Source organism: Rhinolophus sinicus, linkage group LG03 (genome assembly GCF_036562045.2).
Source record: "Rhinolophus sinicus isolate RSC01 linkage group LG03, ASM3656204v1, whole genome shotgun sequence".
NCBI classification, from domain to species: Eukaryota; Metazoa; Chordata; class Mammalia; order Chiroptera; family Rhinolophidae; genus Rhinolophus; species Rhinolophus sinicus.
The window spans coordinates 67369870-67386812 of record NC_133753.1 but is presented as its reverse complement, the minus strand read 5'-3'; the positions used below and the strand labels follow the sequence as shown (position 1 = coordinate 67386812).

Sequence of the window (16943 nt, the reverse complement as noted above, 5' to 3'; positions counted from 1 at the left end):
ACATCTCTAAATCAAAGGTAGCCTAATTTAATATCCAGATGGAAACTACCTTCAGGGGGAAAAAGAAAAATTCCACTAGTTTCTTGCTGCCATAGATAACTCTGTGTCTCTCATAGAATTCCACCTTCTTTAGAGTGGGCCTCTGAGACTGCCATTTTAAAGATGTACAACTGCTCTTCCCCACCAGTTTAGCCAAATGAAAGCTGGCAGGCTGGTGAACCAGTTAACTCTCAGGATGAAGAGTTTACGGACAAAGAACAAAGATTTCCAAATCCCCAAGGACCTTGGTCCAAAACTGTAATGATACACATGGGAATAAGTTTATTGTGAGGTTACTTTGCTATCATCCAGTTTTTTCTCTTCAGTTTGAGTTTATAAAAATTTCAAAAATTCCTTTGATTCATGAGACCACTAAAACTGTGCCACAATATGAACAGTCCATAGGATCTTTTAGCCTTTTCTTGGTACATACCACGCTAATTGTAGGATTTGATCCTCATGCCACACAGACTTAGGTCAAAAGAAACAAGTACAATATTTTTCTTTGAAAAGTATTTTACCCATATATAAGTTCAGGTTTCATAGAGCTAGGACAAAACAAATTAATTATTTCAGTTGATTACATGAAAACATCAATGAATATCATTTTATACTTGCACAGTATTCTGCCCTTTTCAAAGGGCTATTTCTAATTTCAGATAATCCTCAAAACAACAAGGTGAGAAAACCAGAGCTCAGGAAATTAAATGACTTGCCCAGGATAATTCAGAGAGCAAAAAGCTGAGTTGAGACTGGGATCCTAGTTAAGTAACTTCAAATTGGTCCTAACTCTCCTGCCTCTGGGGTGTGTGTGTGTGTGTGTATGTGTGTGTGTGTTTTCTTATAAACAGTAGGAATTTATTCCCCCACTCTGAAATGTTTGTTTCCTCTTTCAAAGCACAAAGAATTTATAGATTGAACTAACTATGTAAAGGTAGGAAAGCACTGATTCTTTTATGAATTACAGATATTTCCATTGGCTGCTCCAATTAGGCCCAACTATAGATTCAGGAAAATTTAAGCACCCCCTTCTATTTAACTGGTTACAAATACCCTTCAATAAGTGGGGGTTTTTTGGGGGGATAGATATTGACAAGCAAGTACAAGCAAGTAACAACCAAAGAGAACTAAATCATACTTTCCTTTCAACTTGCTCTGCAAAGTAAATAAATAAATAAATTTCAAGCTGTTTTTGAGGATGGTAACAAAAATCATACTAAAAACTGATGTCTTTCCACATGGACATATTTGATGATCACTTAAGTGGTTCACCAGAAAACATAAAAGCTTCAGGATTAAGCAATAGGAGCGGTCTTCATCAAGGTGCTGTCAAGTAATCAGTGGGATTTTTCCATACAGGTCTAAATTTATGTTTCCCTAGAAACTAAGGCAAAAAATGAACTGAGCCTATAATTGACTAATAATGATCTCATATTGCCCATGACACCTTACCACTTTTTTTTTTTTTAATTCACTGTGAGGCAGGGTTCAAAACAATTGTAACAATTCATGAGCTGCCTGTAGGTATCTTGAAAACACTGAAATGGAACCTATACCTGTTTACCATGGGGAAAAAAATAAGGCTGCTTTTATAGGACATCCCAACATGTCACCAAACCTATGGGGAATAATCCAGCATTCATCTCTTGTATTGACAAAAGCCTTTTTTTTTTTGAAAGACTAATGTAGCACATCCCTACTCTCCACCCCCACCCCACCCCCTACCCCCCACTGCGCCCCATACAGTTGGGTTGTTTATTGTCAGCTTATGACAGGGTCACACCATGTGTTCAGGGTAAGGAATAAGCCATTTGACAATTGGAGTATGACTGGAGTCATGGGATTATCCCTTTCTAAATTATTAGTTAGGAAATTGCCAGATATTTCCAAGTCAAAATTAATTCTGGAATATTTGTCAATATAGGGGAATGATGCAAGAAGTAAACATAGCTAGACAGTTATAATGTGATAACTGAGGTATTAAAATTAAAAGCAGCAACAAGATTTGGTGCCGGGATTAAACAGGGTGGGTGTACATTATCCGGCTGTGTTAAAAGCAAAGCAGACAGCAAGCTGGGGGCAGGGTGATTGGAAGAGAGCTGATTAGCAGCTCATGTTAATTTTCTATAATGCTCAGAATAACTAGATAATAATATTCTCTTCATTTCTTGTCACTCCAGAACCCCACAATAACAATTTCTTGAGTTGTAATTTTTCTTTTTTGTGGACAAAGTCAGATTCAACAAATATTCATGTTATCTATAATAACCCAGAAGTAAAACTATAGTTTAAGAAAAATTATCTGCCATTATATTGTGACTTGACAACTTATCCACGATTAGATAAAAACAACTTAAATTAGTTCTGGCAGATTTGGGACTTGGCAGTTCAAAATATGAATAACAAATGTAAAAGCCTGAAAATGGTATTACTATTATGTTTTAAGAGGATAATACTCCTTTAAAGGGTACTAGTGATTACTTTGCATACTGTAAACAACGGCTGCCAATCAATTTAGAAAGGAGTATGCAACACACAAATGTAATAAGGCAAATTCCATTCAACCAACCTAATGCTTCCTACCCAAGTCACTATTTCTTAACAGGAGCAGTGGGGCTGGATATCATCTTTACACTTCATCATCTGTTCCAAATTGCAAAAGCAGACTACAGCACGAAGAAGGCAGGGCATTTTGGGGAGTCCCCTGAAATCTGTGCAGTAACAGTCTCTAAAACCAAAATTACTCCTGAACGTTAAGGTCACTTTAGGACCCTATCAGGCAGCCAGGCTGAGGGACAGTGAGTGTTCTCATAACCCCTTCAACTTGGCCTTTAATTCCCAATAACTCCACCTCCCCACAGCATACACTTGCAAACTGTGGTCATGTGGAATGAAGAAATGGAAATTTTCACTATGATCTGAATGAATATTCAGGGGTTTCACTAAACAGCATTTAATGACACTCTATTCTTAGAGTTTTTAAATAGCTGAATATTCAGATATGCACATGCCGTCTATTTTCTTTTATTCAAGGGTCCTCAATTCTCTATCTCCTTGAATTCTTTAACATATTTTTAAACAATTATACTTAGAATGATATTTTATGAAATTGGGTGCTAAACTTTGAGCTAATAATTATTTTAGTTTCTTTTTGATGGTAATTTAATAAGCATTCCATTCTTCGATCTTCTCACTCATTTCCTCGTTTTAAAAATGTGTCTGTCAGCTAGTGGCTCATAATCTGGGACTTAATGTTTTTCGTTTATCTCGGCGGAACTTCTTTTTAAATAGGATTGTCTGATGTGCTTTGGGAATGTCTTGACCAAATGTTTTTGCGCCGAGGAGACCACACATCTCATCACCCCCCTGAAAGGCCTCTGTCACCACCACTGTACTGGGGACTTTACCTCAAAGTCATTCAGAATGTGGACAAAGGCCGCTGAATCCCAAACACATCAGTCTTTCACATGCAGAACCCCTCATAATCCAATTCTAAAGACCAAATTGGGACTACAAGTGAAGAGCTATGACACAGCAGCGTGCAATCTTTTTTTTTTTTTCTTCAAGAGAGACAAAATAAATTTAGTTGCAATTTTATTTCTTCAAGAGGCGTTTCCAGGATTCAACACAACATTAAATTTTTGGCCTGTCTCTTTAATTTGAGAAATTGTAAAAACGACGACAGATGGCACATGGAATTGACTTATGTCCTCTATTCTTTACTGAAGAAGGGAGTGCAGAGAAACTTTGAGAAAGGCAGAAGCTACAGTATGCAGGTCGCTCTTAAAATTATCCAGTGGTTCTTTGGACAGCTAAGATCAGAACGTTCAGGCTTTCTCTTTTTGACATTCTTTAAAACCAACCCACACTGTTGTAAGTTGCCACTGGTGATCACAGCCCCAATGTTCAGTGCCCTCCTGTCCCAATCAGGACATGATGGATGTGCCATTAGCTCTGAACCTCGGCAACCTCTGAAATTATCACTCTTCACACCCCAATCTCCCTCCCCCACCCCTCAAAATCATTATGAAATAGGGAGAACACTCAAGCTTACAGTTAATTGGAAACATGGCAAGAGAAGAAGAATGCTTAGGACAGCATGTCCACAGGAAAATAAATTACCCAGCACTGTTATTTAATGCATTGTGACATCATTTCCTGAAATTAAACAGAGATGACACCAATTCAGATGATCTCCAGTGTAAGGTTCCATTCAAATAATTCACAGATGTTTTCTCCTGGCAAGAGGAAAAACAATGCAAAGGCTATGGCTAGGGGTGGCCTCACTCTGCTGCTTGTGGGAAGCTCTCTCTGCTGGTGTTTTTCAGCTGGGTGTTCTGGAGATTCATTTCCACAAAAGTATTTCTCAGCCCTTGAGCCCCACGTGTATTCAGGGCACATCTGTATCTCTGACTGTGAGAACGGTCTTCTCTCACTGTCCAAGTTAGGCCAACAACATTTTATATTTGGTATTAATTTGGCCTGTAGTGATTAGTATTAAGTAGACCACTCTCAGAATCAGGAAGGCACCCGTTTCCAAGTAGAAATAATGAATTTCCAGGAAACACTGATTCGATTAACTATTCAAGGCCCTTTAAAGGATGTCGAAGGATAGAAAAGGTCACAGTGTTTCCGTGGATATCCTTGTGGGAATGGACAAGTGGAGAATTTGGGGTTGAGATGAACAAGGAGGGCAGCACTCTCTCTCACCCTTGGTGATGTCATGAGGTATTAGAGGCCACAAGCAGCTGGAAACCCAAGCACACCAACCACAAACTAAAATATTCGATATTTGTGCAGCACATTACAATACACAAACTGACTACATCATCTGAGCCACACAGCAACCCAGCCAGCTAAGTAGGGCACATATTTACTCTTTTCATTTTTTATGTAAGGAAATAGGCTCAGAGGTTGAATAGCGTACCCCCAGATTACAGAGCTCAAAACTACATTTTCTAATTTCATATTCAGTGACCCCCTCTTAAAAAAAAAAAAAAAGGCCATATTGTGCCATCTCTCAGAGAGCCTAGACTTTACCACTCTGAGAAGCTGAAGACTCCAGATTCTATTCACACCTCTTAAGGTGAAAGGGAGCATTCTCTACCAAACGTAGGCCCAGCTGAGGCATTCTGAATTATTCTGTGACCAGTTTCTTCTTTACCTTCCACCCCATCCCAGAAGGCTGACTGGGATGCTCTGGCTTTCCATCAGCACCAGGAGTCTCTGATGCTGTCACCTAGCACCATGGGGCAGCCATCAAATGTTACCTGGCTCTATGTTCTCTCCTGCTGAGGAACATTTGGGACTTGACTGGCAAATCCTGGTCTCCCCAACTCACACAGTCCCAGGAAAGTCAGCAGTAACTTCAGTTGCCCAGTTCCACTTGTCAAGGCCTCCTGCTAGCCATTCGACTAGATTAAAATACGGATTATAGTTACTTTACATTATGCACTTATTGTAAGAGCCAGGCATGGGCTTAATGCTTTACATTATCTCATTTAATCCCTGCAACAACCCTATTAGGTTGGTTCTAGAATTTTCCCCATTCTACAGATACGGAAAATGAGGTGTACAGAGAATAACTGCTCAAGATAAAAAATCTACTTGTTTTGTAGATTCCAGGCCCTGTATTCTTAACTGTGACACTATAGCACATCATTTAAGGGGGGGAAAAAGCCATCTGGATCTACACAAGATAAAGAGAACTAGTTAGAAGGCAAAATAGTCTGTCAGTCTAAAAGGCTGTAGTCTAAGTCAGACAATCTCTCTCTCTCTCTTTTTCTCTCTCGTCTATATACACATACATTACAATAAAACTCAATGGAGAAGAGATATGTTTCTCTAATGTAACATGGAACTCTCTTTACTCATAACTTGGATGCAATGTTTCTGTAGGACGGTATACTTTAACACCCATTTTTATTGCCAAACAGAGACCTTCACAAAATCCCATGAAGCAAACTCTACTAGGCCAGGAATGAAACTCTAATAGGCCAACACCTGAGAGGCCGGCTCCATCCCTCTCCCTCACCACCAGAGATAGAGAGGACAAAGCATTTTGCCATGAACAAAAGGCAGAGTGTTTAGAACCTGCAGTTTCAAGAAGGCTGCATGATATTATATCACTTTAAAGTAAATTTGCTGCTGATTCTGTACACATATCTTTAAAAGAAGTCCGACATCCCCTAAGTGTGAGCTTGATCCCTATGTTTTCAAATAAGAAAACCTTTAGTCAGAGACTGGTATGAGCAAGTGGTGTCTTTGTGTGTGAGCACTTTCTGTTTTCATTCCATGATTAAACATATTCTTTGCAGCACAACTAGGGGAGCTCTTGAAGGTGGCAAGTGGAGGTGCCTGAGAGCCTAATTGAGCACACGAAAGGCTTCTTGCCATGGAGGAGTTTTTCAGGGTTATGAATAAACCGTTAGCCTGGGTATTATTTCTTGCTGTTTCTTTCTTTAACTATCTTTGAAGTCAAATAAAAACAGTTGTAATGGCAGGCTTACTTTTATGATATCGTAATCTCCATGTGTTAGTGAAAGGAATATACTTCCCTAGGATTTCCCTAAGATTTTTTTTTTTTTCCATTGGGTACTTTCCAGCAAAAGCACATACATTTCTAACAGATTCTTTCTTTGATCTTCACTAGATTTCTTAGTCTGAGAGCCAGGCACAGCCATCAACCAAGAGAGAGGGGATAATAGCACATACAAAATTTTCAGTAGCTGAACTTAGAAATACGTAACATATATATTTCTTCAAGAGTTTTTATATATATAAGAAACATATATATTTCTTATGAGTTTTTTTAAGGGAATTTTAAAAAGACATTTTGGAAATTGCTAGTTAGAAACCAGAAACTAATTATTTAGCTTCAGATTAAGGAAATTCAAAGTGCAAAAATTCCTTAATTCATCAAGTAGTTTGTTTTTTTAAATGCTACTCTGAATTTGGTTTAAACATTTTCTTCAATATAATCAATAAGCTGCAAGTATATTACCTTTTCCCCTAAAACTGGTGGTGCATAGGAATTTGAACTGTTACAATTGTAGTGAAACTTGTTCTTCCAAGAAAACTGAAGGTTAATGATTTTTGTCATATTGAGACTAAGACTTAACAATTGCTACAGTTGGCCTTTGTTGAGGTGGGGTTCTTTTTTCTCTGGGCCTTTTGAGGTATTCAGAATAGGTGACAATAGCTTGCAGTTGAGAACATATGTAGAGAGACCCCTGTGGCTTATTGGAAAAAGTTGCTCCATGCTGGTTTGGTGTTTGGAAAAAAAAAAAAAAAATACAACCAGAGTTCTTTTATGTTCTGCTAGTTAATGAATGCATGAATGTCAAAATGGGCCAATGGCCCATTCAGGGGGCAAAGCCTTAGCAGCCCCCTTCTTTAAGAACACATCCTGAGATGCAAAATACATTTGCTTAACAAATTAAAATAATGAGATAATTCAATTAGTTTCTTTTTAAAACAGAAATAAAAAAAGGGTACATCAGGATTATTGTAGTGCAAGAACAGGTCATACTGCACAAAAGCGAGCAAACCAGTTTGAAATAATGTTAAAGAGACTAATAATGGAGGAATGCACACTGAATCATACACTTGTAAAGAAATTTACATGAAATAATAATTTAGTCTACATCTATTTTCCGTGAGCTACAGCCAACATTTCACTTTGAAAGTTGAAATTAATTAAAAGACAGAAAAAACATAGTAGGCCATCTCTATTTCCAAGGACTTCCTCATGCCTGTTGGAGCACATAAGAAAAGAAGTCTAAATTAACATGTCTCTAGTTAGGGGTCTCTATATTCTTGGTTTCTGAGCTCAGAATTATAGCCAAGTAAATCTTTCAGCTCATTAAAGATTAGAAAGTAAAAGTTTTACAGGACCATCCTCATCAAAATTACTGAACCTCTTCTCTTCAGTTGGGGAGAAGTCTGGATGCAGAGAGAAATTCTTTCAAAGAGAAAGCCAAGGAAAATTTCCTTCAGATACAAGGGAGGTGCAGAAAAGGCAGGGGAGAGGAGAAGAGAGAAAGACTGGGAGACAAAGCCAGTGGAAGAAAGTAATGAAAGGGCCATGTTGTGAAAGAAGGTCGTGGGAGGAGAAAAATAAAGCACTGAGTGGAAAGCAAAAAGAAAGGGGGACTGAGAAAAAAGGATGACCAGAGGCTGGGACAGAGCAGGGCTCTGACTAAATGTTCCTAAGCAGAACCAAAACCTGTGAGCATGGGAAGGAAGCCTGCAATGTGTAAATCCTGCAACCTGTACCCCTCGTTTGAAAAATGTGGAAATGGAGGGTCCAGCGAACTTAAGGGACTTAACTGAGGTTCAGCCCCAACAGAGGAAAACTGAACTTGAAATGCTGGTTTCCTGGACTCCCCGGCTCTGAATATTTGAGCTCCTCTCCCCACTCCAAGGACAGGCATTCATTAAAATTTTCAGGTGGACAGAGACTCCTGCACACAGCCTTGTACATATTTAACTCGAGAAATGCACTCGCAGGGTGGGTATAGTAGCATCCTACACAGCACAGCCACAACGAGCGACCGGGAATCACTGGCCACTCACAATTCTTTGCCAGTGGCCACGGCGCAGAGTGAGTTCCTTCCAGGACAGGGACAGGACAAGGCAGGACATCCAGCAAGGGCTCTGGGCACTTCCACGGAAAATTCAAATCACAGAACACAAGTCGTGAAAGGAGAACATTGGCTTGAAGAGAGAGGTGCAGAGAAAGTCTTCTGTATTTGGAAAGGCTGGAGGAGCAGGAAGCTTTCAAGACAAGAAAACAGCCCTTTGCTCTTCCACATGCCCCCACCTTTGACGCTGACTGTGTTGATGGCAGAGGTTGTGAGATTTATATGCAACTGTTAAAGGTGATAATGATGTTAGCAGTCATCCTAAAGTGGTGGGAAAAGCATAGATTTGGGGAAAAGGAAAGCCTGGGTCCTGGTCAAAGCCTGACCTTGAGCTAATCACTTCCCTTTCTGGGTCTCAGTTTCCTCATTTGTAAACAGAGCAGCTGAATTTTTGAGGTTCTGTTGTTTTGTGATGCTGGTTGGTTTTTATGAGTGAGGGAGCTGTTTGCTTAGAAAGCAATTGTTGAAGTCTTTATTTGGGGCCAAGGAAGGTGGAGCGTGAAGGAAGGCAGAGGGAGGAAAGTGAACAGGTAAGCTCCTGGGAGAAAGCGGCTTGCCTGCCCTCCATCCGCAGGCCGCTACTCAGCCTCTGTTAGTTGCTACTCTAACCAAACAAACCTTCAGTTAAAAAATGAGAAACCCCTCCCCTCACACTCACTCGACTTCCAAATTAAAAACATTTTACAGGTTAGTAAATCTCCAGCTGAGGTGATGTAGCAAAGAACAGCTGTGAAGTAATTTTGATAATGATGAGAATAATAACCACATGGCAAGGTTCAGGGTTGTGCTGTTGCAGCTTCAGTGCTCCTGAATAGATAAAAGTGATTAAATACTCCTGATTATCCCTGACCAATATGTAATGGATTTACAGCCCTTTCAATTAGTCAGTATTTGCTTAGGACTCATTATTTTGTCTTTGGTTAAGTAATCAGCCCAGAGACCGCATGTTCTGTCTAATTCCTCTGAGCCGAGGCAGTGCAGGGCCCTGACCTTTGGAATGGCCATAGCTGCAAGGCAAGAATAACCACTGCCACGGCAGCCTCGTTGGTTCTCCCCGCTAATCCTGACACCACGGGCCAGATCGATACACCTTAGTTTGCTACTAATGTCCTTACATCAAAATGGCCGATTTAGGAATGTGAATCTATCACTTTGCCCTCCCCACCACCACTCCGCCCCTTGCCCTTTGCAGCTCTGCTAGAAGAGCAGACCAGCAGCCACCACCATAAATAAAAGTGGAACCTTGTCGTAGACTCATGACACTGTAACTAATGTCATTCAGCATGGCAACACGCAACATGGATAATCAAAGACCTTCAGCCTTCAATGCGCTACTCTATTTTTAAGCATTAGCCTAAATAGAGTGGCCTGAAAACAATATTATAGCAAGAAACAGCCTCTGAAATCTTCACCATTTTTCCAGAATTGCCAAATGAACAGTAAAAGATAAAAGTGCCTAGTTCCTCTGTAAAAAATATATTGTAATTTTTTTGTCACGAGAGTCTTAGAGTCAACAGTATATACCGACACATAAAACCCACATAAAACCAATTGCAAACAGGAGGATAAAGATAAATTGTTACTTAAAAACTGTTGCACATAGTTGATCTTTTCCCAGAAGTGAAGAGGGTTAGTTTATAAGATAATGGACTTGAACAGCTAAAGAAGAATCTTTAGTCTCCACCTTACAAACAAAGGCGTTATAACACCTATAACCCTTCTGCGTTTGTCATACACATGACATGTTTGCAAGCGGCTTCAGCGATTACAGTTGCACTTGACACTGTGAGCTGGGACATACATGTATGTGGTAAAGTGCATCTTTCTCCTCCTCGAGGAGATGGCTTTCATTAAGCATATGATCACAATGCTGATGGATTCACAAGCTCCTTACAACCATTTCCCTCAGTTGCAGTTGCATTATCTGAAGCCACTCTCAGACCTTTTAGCATAAATAACAAATTTATTTTTATATGTACTGTTTAGGGTCCTGGACCATTTGGGATAAGGTCCATGCCTGGCCTATGAAAACAAAAATCTGCTCTGTTCTAGAGGGCGCCCTATGGATGGCTCGAGTTGATGAAACCTTAACTGCTTCCAGAAAGGGAACATCGGCACTGTATTTTAAGAAACCTGTGTGAACCCATATCACGTGCTGGGAGAAGGCCAGACAACAACACTTGTTTTTTCTCTTTCATCTTGACTTACTGTGAGATGCTGGAAGAGCCACGCTCTCATGATGTTTGTTGCTACTTTGGGGAAAATGCCTCTTTTCTTCTGGCGTTTTTTGTCCTTGTCGGGGTCATCGTCGTCACCTGTGCCAGGTGATGCTACACTGTTGTCTAAACCATCCCCTAGTAGGAAAAAAAAAAGACAAGACATTAGAGACAACACAGAAAGGGGGCCAACAACACTGTGCAGCTAATGATGAGTTCAGCTCAGCTTGTTGAAAGAAATCCATTAAGCGGGTATATTCTCTTTCATTAAAGTATAATTGGAGATACAAATATGTAAAAGACAAAATTAAACCAGGCCTCTTCAAATGTTAATTTTGTGTGTCTCACACTCGCCCATATCATTAATTCAATTATAATTGTGCGCTTGACACAGTGCAGTAGCTCTTTGTCAATTATGGAATCCAATGTGGGAAAACCGCCATCAGAAAACCCATTCGGTGAAAATGCATCCCCGTGCCCAGAGCGAACACATACTGTAGGGTAATCAAGTTAAATGTTCTGTAGTCTATATATTCTAGGCTGCCTGCATAGGTGACAGTAACTGTGTCACTGTTCATTGCACATAACACACTGCCTGCTCTGCCCCTCCTAGAACTGTCACCTCCTAAGCACACACATTCGCACACTCCTCAGATGACCCTGCACTCAGCATTTGCATGACATGAAAACTTTTAGCTCTCTGCACCACTGATCATTATCATTAAAAAAAAAAAAAAAGATACACATCAAGGTAGGGTGCTCACTTAATCAGAAGTTTCTATCAACATCTTTCTCTTCTGTGCTTTTCTCTGGCATTAATTGTGCATTAGCAAAAATCATTTACTTTTAACAGTCATAGTTATTTTTTCTTGCCCTCCAGCAAAAATGCCTTGAAAGCCTGCCTGGAGGGCATCTAAATTATGTATCTGAAAAACTCTTCTGGCAAGGCATTGCAGGACCCCTACTTTCTTAAAATTCATACGAGCACGTCTTCCTGTTTTTGGGAAGGCATCAATCAAGAGCAGCAATATATGCCACATCCCTACATTAATATTTGAACTAATAACTTTAAAAAAAGGAAAGAAACAAGATCCGACTTGTGGCATAATCAAATGCAAAATAAATGAAGAATACGGGGACAGCACTGGGGCTTTATAGATGGCTGTGTTTTCCTTGCACATCATTAGCCTGGAACCACACGAAAGAGGAAAACAGAGAAGTGGAGAGTTTATGCTCCCCGCTGGTGTTTAAGAAGCCAGGGTCCTGGAAGGACATCTGGGAATTGCGCTGAGATGGGCTTTTTTGTAATTTAAGAATAGACATTCATTAGCAGTAAATGCCATAAATCCCATGCTAAGTAAAAACCTTGTCCAAGAAAGCCTAAAACAATAAACTCTGTGCTCAATGCAGCCTGAGCTCGCCGCTCCGCAGCTTCCTGGGGAATGCCACAGATGCACGGTTCATTCCCAGACAAGCTCCCTCCTCTCGCACTGGGCCGTACCATGCCATCCTGCCCCTGGGGCCCCTGCCTCCCAACTTCAGGGTCTGCTGTGTGGGCTCCCCTGTACCTGTTCTTTTCCTTTCTCTCTGAAAAAAAACCCTCAACCTTCTTTGACCAGAGAAGCAGAAAAGCCACAGCAAAGAGCTGGCAGATTAATTTTATTGACATTTCCATTTTCACTGCAATGCGATACCCTCCATCACATGGAAGAGATGACCCTCACTATTTACAGACTGACAGGCCACTTCATTACAACCACCCTGCCCCAAGGCAAAGCAGCTCCCTTCCATCTGCCCAAACACTAGAGCATGACCCCGAAGTTGCTGTTCTCTTTTTCTTTGCCGTCTGTTATGATAAAAAAAAAAAAAAAAAGAGTGAGTCAAAGGGACCCCAAATAGTCAAAGAACTAATCAGAGTACAGGGAAACAAAAGGCATTTGACTTTTGAATACTGGATATATGGAGGCTACTCTTCATGTGTCTAGGTTCCCTGCACGCCCATGTACACCGAGGGGCCGCGTGCCTAAGGACACACACACACATACACACACACACACACACACACACAAGCTTGAGCAGGGACACACGCAAACGCTTTCCACCACGGCAAGCAACTGCTGCAAGGCAAATTCTCACCCACACTAATGGCTTCTGACTGCTCCTTGGCAACCCTAGCATTTTAACCTGGGTGGATGTGCTCTCCGAAATACAGACACTGGAGCGATCTCATCAGCTGTTCATGTGACACAGATGGAGAGTGGCTATTAGGAGCCAGGCAGTGGGCCTTGGGGATCTGAGGTGCTGTTCTGTAGCCCGAGGCGATTTTGAAAAGCAGTACCCGGAGATGAGGAAAAAAAAATCCACACTGCAAGTGCAAGTTTGAAGTCAGTCAGTCTGTCTACCTACTATGGATAAAGATATCTTCGTCCCTTAATGGAAAATCTATGTGGGCTATCTGGATGTACATTTCAGATAATGTATGTATGGAATGGCTCTTCCTTCAATGTCTTCCAAATATAAAAACACATGCTGTAAACAATGCCTGTGTGTATATATTTCTTTCTAAGCACATATGGTTTCTGTGTATATGTTTAAGCTGAAATTGTCAGGATTTTGTTAAAATCTCATTTAGCTTTTTTTTGATAGATTTTTGAATATACTTATTTTCAAAGGTTAATGGCTGAAATGAAGAAAGTTCAACAAAAAAAGGTATTTGCCTTTTAAACCCAATCAATGACCTTAAAAAACGAGGGGGAGCATTTCCACAGAGCATTTTCTCTTGCTTAAAAGCAAAGAGAGCTAGTAACACCTTCAAACTATATGATTCACTATATTTAGCTCAAGGAAAAAAATAGAGCTAGATTGAGCATCCTCTGATGACTGACAAACTGGAGGAGACAGGAGCAAAATATGAATTTTAATATCAAGCACTCCATTTTATATAAATATAAACTATTTCAATTGGGATCCACTGTAACAAATAATTGTAAAGGAAAATGTGCCTATTTTTATAATAACTAGATACTAGACATTAGATTGTTAAATTAATATTAGTGTTCATACCTCTATAAAGAGGAATTCCCCTCTCCAAATACACAATAAATACCACTGCCTTTTCCTTCAGTGGGTTGTGAACCAACTCCAGCAGAGAGGACTGACAACAGCATAAAGAAAAATTTTAAAAGGCAACTGTGTGGTCTGCAACCTAAAATAAAATTGTGCCAACGACGCCAGAGTTAGTAACTCTGAAAGTGGGTATTGTTTTCTTGCTTTCAGGCTGCGTGTGTGTCTGTCTATGTAAGATAGCTGGCAATCCTTGGCCCCTGTGCCAAAAGAGTTTTTGTGCAGAAAAAGGGTGTGTATGCCAGGACAAATGCATGTACCAAGCGGGGTATAGGAGGTAACAGCGTACATCTCAGCATCTGAAGTCACGATTCCAAAGTGCGGAATCCCTGAGGACAGGAACTGTTTCTGGTTTATCTTTTTCTCCTGAGAGCATACCTCCATGTCTGGCCCAGAGCAGACACCCAGTGATTGTTGGCTGAGTGAATGACTGAACTTAACACTGGGCTTCTTCAAGGGCTTGCCCGCTTTTTGATAATCCCAAACTGGAGGAAGCACATTCATTACAGTACCCAAGGGGCTGGATGGGTTGTCCTTGTATACAGAGTCACTTCTAAACATGCCAGGAACGGTGCTTCTTCAAAGAACTCGGTGCCCATTAGGGCCTTTCTGAGGGGATGGTCCACAGGCCATTCCACCAGTGTTGCCCCCTCTGATGATGAAAAGCCAAATAGAGAAATACTGGGCATACTTCTTTTAAAAGGTTGCTAATCCCTGTACTCAGGGCACAGTCTAACTTTTGGGCAAAGACACTCCAAATAGCCGTGTAGTACCAGAACACACAGTTTCTGACCACGGGGAGAAATATTCAAGGCCCGGGGACAGATAACTTTGAAGTGGATTAAGTCATCGGGGAGATTGTTTAAATCACAGGTCCCCAAGCCTCATCCCAGACTTACTGAAATCAAAATATCCTGGGGCATGGACAAGGAATTTGTAATTTTAACACGTTTCTTGGGTTTGCTTGTGCAATCAGCCCAGCACTGGTTCTTAAACTGCCTTTTGGAAGCCACTAACCTAGATGATTTGAAATAAGATGCAACCTCGGTTAAAATTCTATTTTCCTCTCAGGACTAGTGTTAGTGGTCACGGTGACCACCTGCAGGCTGGCTTGGGCCTTAATCACATGTCCTGGCCAACAGAACGAGGCCCATCCTAATCTCCTGCTGGTGAGGGTTAAACAGGAAGAAAGAAGCTGCAGAATATCGACCCTCAAAATGGGGACCACTGACGAAGACACTGTGAGAAATGCAAATGCTTGGACCTGTCCCAGACCTACTGAACCTGAATCTCCGGGAGCGGGCTTTAACAATCTGAGGGTCACCAAGCACCCCAGGTGAATCTGAGGCCCACTCAAGTTTGAGAAGCACTGCTGTAGAGCACAGAGGCTCCCCGCAGCCTGCCATCCTGGGGGAGGTTGTCTGAAGGCCTGCATCGAATCTCTAGGTATTCCTCCCATGTTAACACTCGGCGGGATGTGGGGAGCATCTCCGGCTGGATTTACACCCACGCTCTGGAGGAAGTCATACATCCCTTCCACAGCTGAGCACACTATGCTCAGAGCAGGGTTTCCAGGTGGAGGCAAAATCCATATCCGTAGCTGTGCAGCCAGTGAATCAAGGAAAGATAAGGGCATATTATGAGAGGATCCTCAGATGATTCTAAAGCAGCGATTCTCAATCCATAAAATTCTTGGTCATAAAAACTACCCAGGCCAAAGGACGCCACTTCCTTTCATTGGCATATAGTTTTATTCCAGCTAGCCAAAACTCTGTCCATAGGGTAGTCATTAACTGCTTGGCTCAGAATAAAGCAATGATGCAAACGGTGAGGATGTGCTATGATGAGTTCAACCCCACTGGGATATGGCCTTCTTGCTCTGTCGGAAATATAATGCAACAACCAAGAAGACCCTAGTCCATCTTCTTCTATCTGCTCCCCCTTCCCACCCCCACAAAACAAACAAACAAACAACTCAGACATTTAGCAGTGAAGAAACTGAGGCCAGGAAGTTAAATCCTTGCCCAAGATTCCACAGCTACATGTGATCAAGGATCAACTGGAGTCTAGGCAATTTCAAGTCCAGTGTTACTACCATTGGTATTCTCACATTAATGTTGTAAGTTATCGTTTACTTTCCAAAGCATTACCTTATTTGAATCCTGTTATCAGAGACTGATCTAAGCAAGGCTTGATCTGATAGGTGAAGTGCAGAAGAGAGTTTAGATCTAGGGCCCCGGGTTGGGACTGAGCTAGAGCTGGATGGACTAATGCAGGTTCAAAGAGAAATGTGCAAAGTTTTCTCCCCAAAGTAAGCCAGTGCCTGAGGGATTTAGATATGTTCGGGCAAGAGTCTTCACGATTTGGGGTTTTTATAATGGATTTATTGTGGTCCAAGTGGGGACCCTTATATGGACAGTACCAGAACGACTTTCAGAGCCCAGAGATGCTACAAATATTTGAGAATGTACTGTCCATAGAGTCAGTATCTCACGGGCTTTGATGCCATCCCTGTGCAGTGCTATTAAATACTTCACACAACTGCAGTTAAAGTGTTATATTGCCCCTGCCTCAAAGTCCCTTTTTCAAAAATAGAATACGGTTTCTATGACATTTTGGTACAATCTCAAATAACAAACATCTAAAACCGATCTCTCAGTCCTGTATTTTCAGAGAAATAATTAGGACAAATGAATATGTATTTGGGTTAATAGCATTTGTACTTCTTTTGGATAAGTTGGTGGTACGTTATTTAATCCTCACTTCCCCAAGTTTTGGATCACGTTTAATAGTTAAATACATTCATAGAAAATACATGCTTTAAACAATATCTCATCTGGAAGAACATAGCTATTTTCTCCTCTCTTTTTTGATAAATAAAAATTCACTATATTCATTATCATTTTCAGTTTGTACAATG

At 40.9% G+C, this 16943-nt stretch overlaps 1 protein-coding gene across 6 annotated transcripts in view; it reads right to left on the bottom strand.

Moving 5' to 3' along the window:
* The window catches only part of MEIS2 (Meis homeobox 2), a 202134-nt gene that overhangs the window by 129635 nt on the left and 55556 nt on the right, over positions 1-16943 (bottom strand). For all 6 annotated transcript variants that reach the window (XM_074327925.1, XM_074327926.1, XM_074327923.1 and 3 more), the window contains one exon: positions 10893-11038. In XM_074327925.1, the coding sequence (XP_074184026.1) occupies positions 10893-11038 (146 nt within the window). The remainder of the gene's footprint in view (positions 1-10892; positions 11039-16943) is intronic.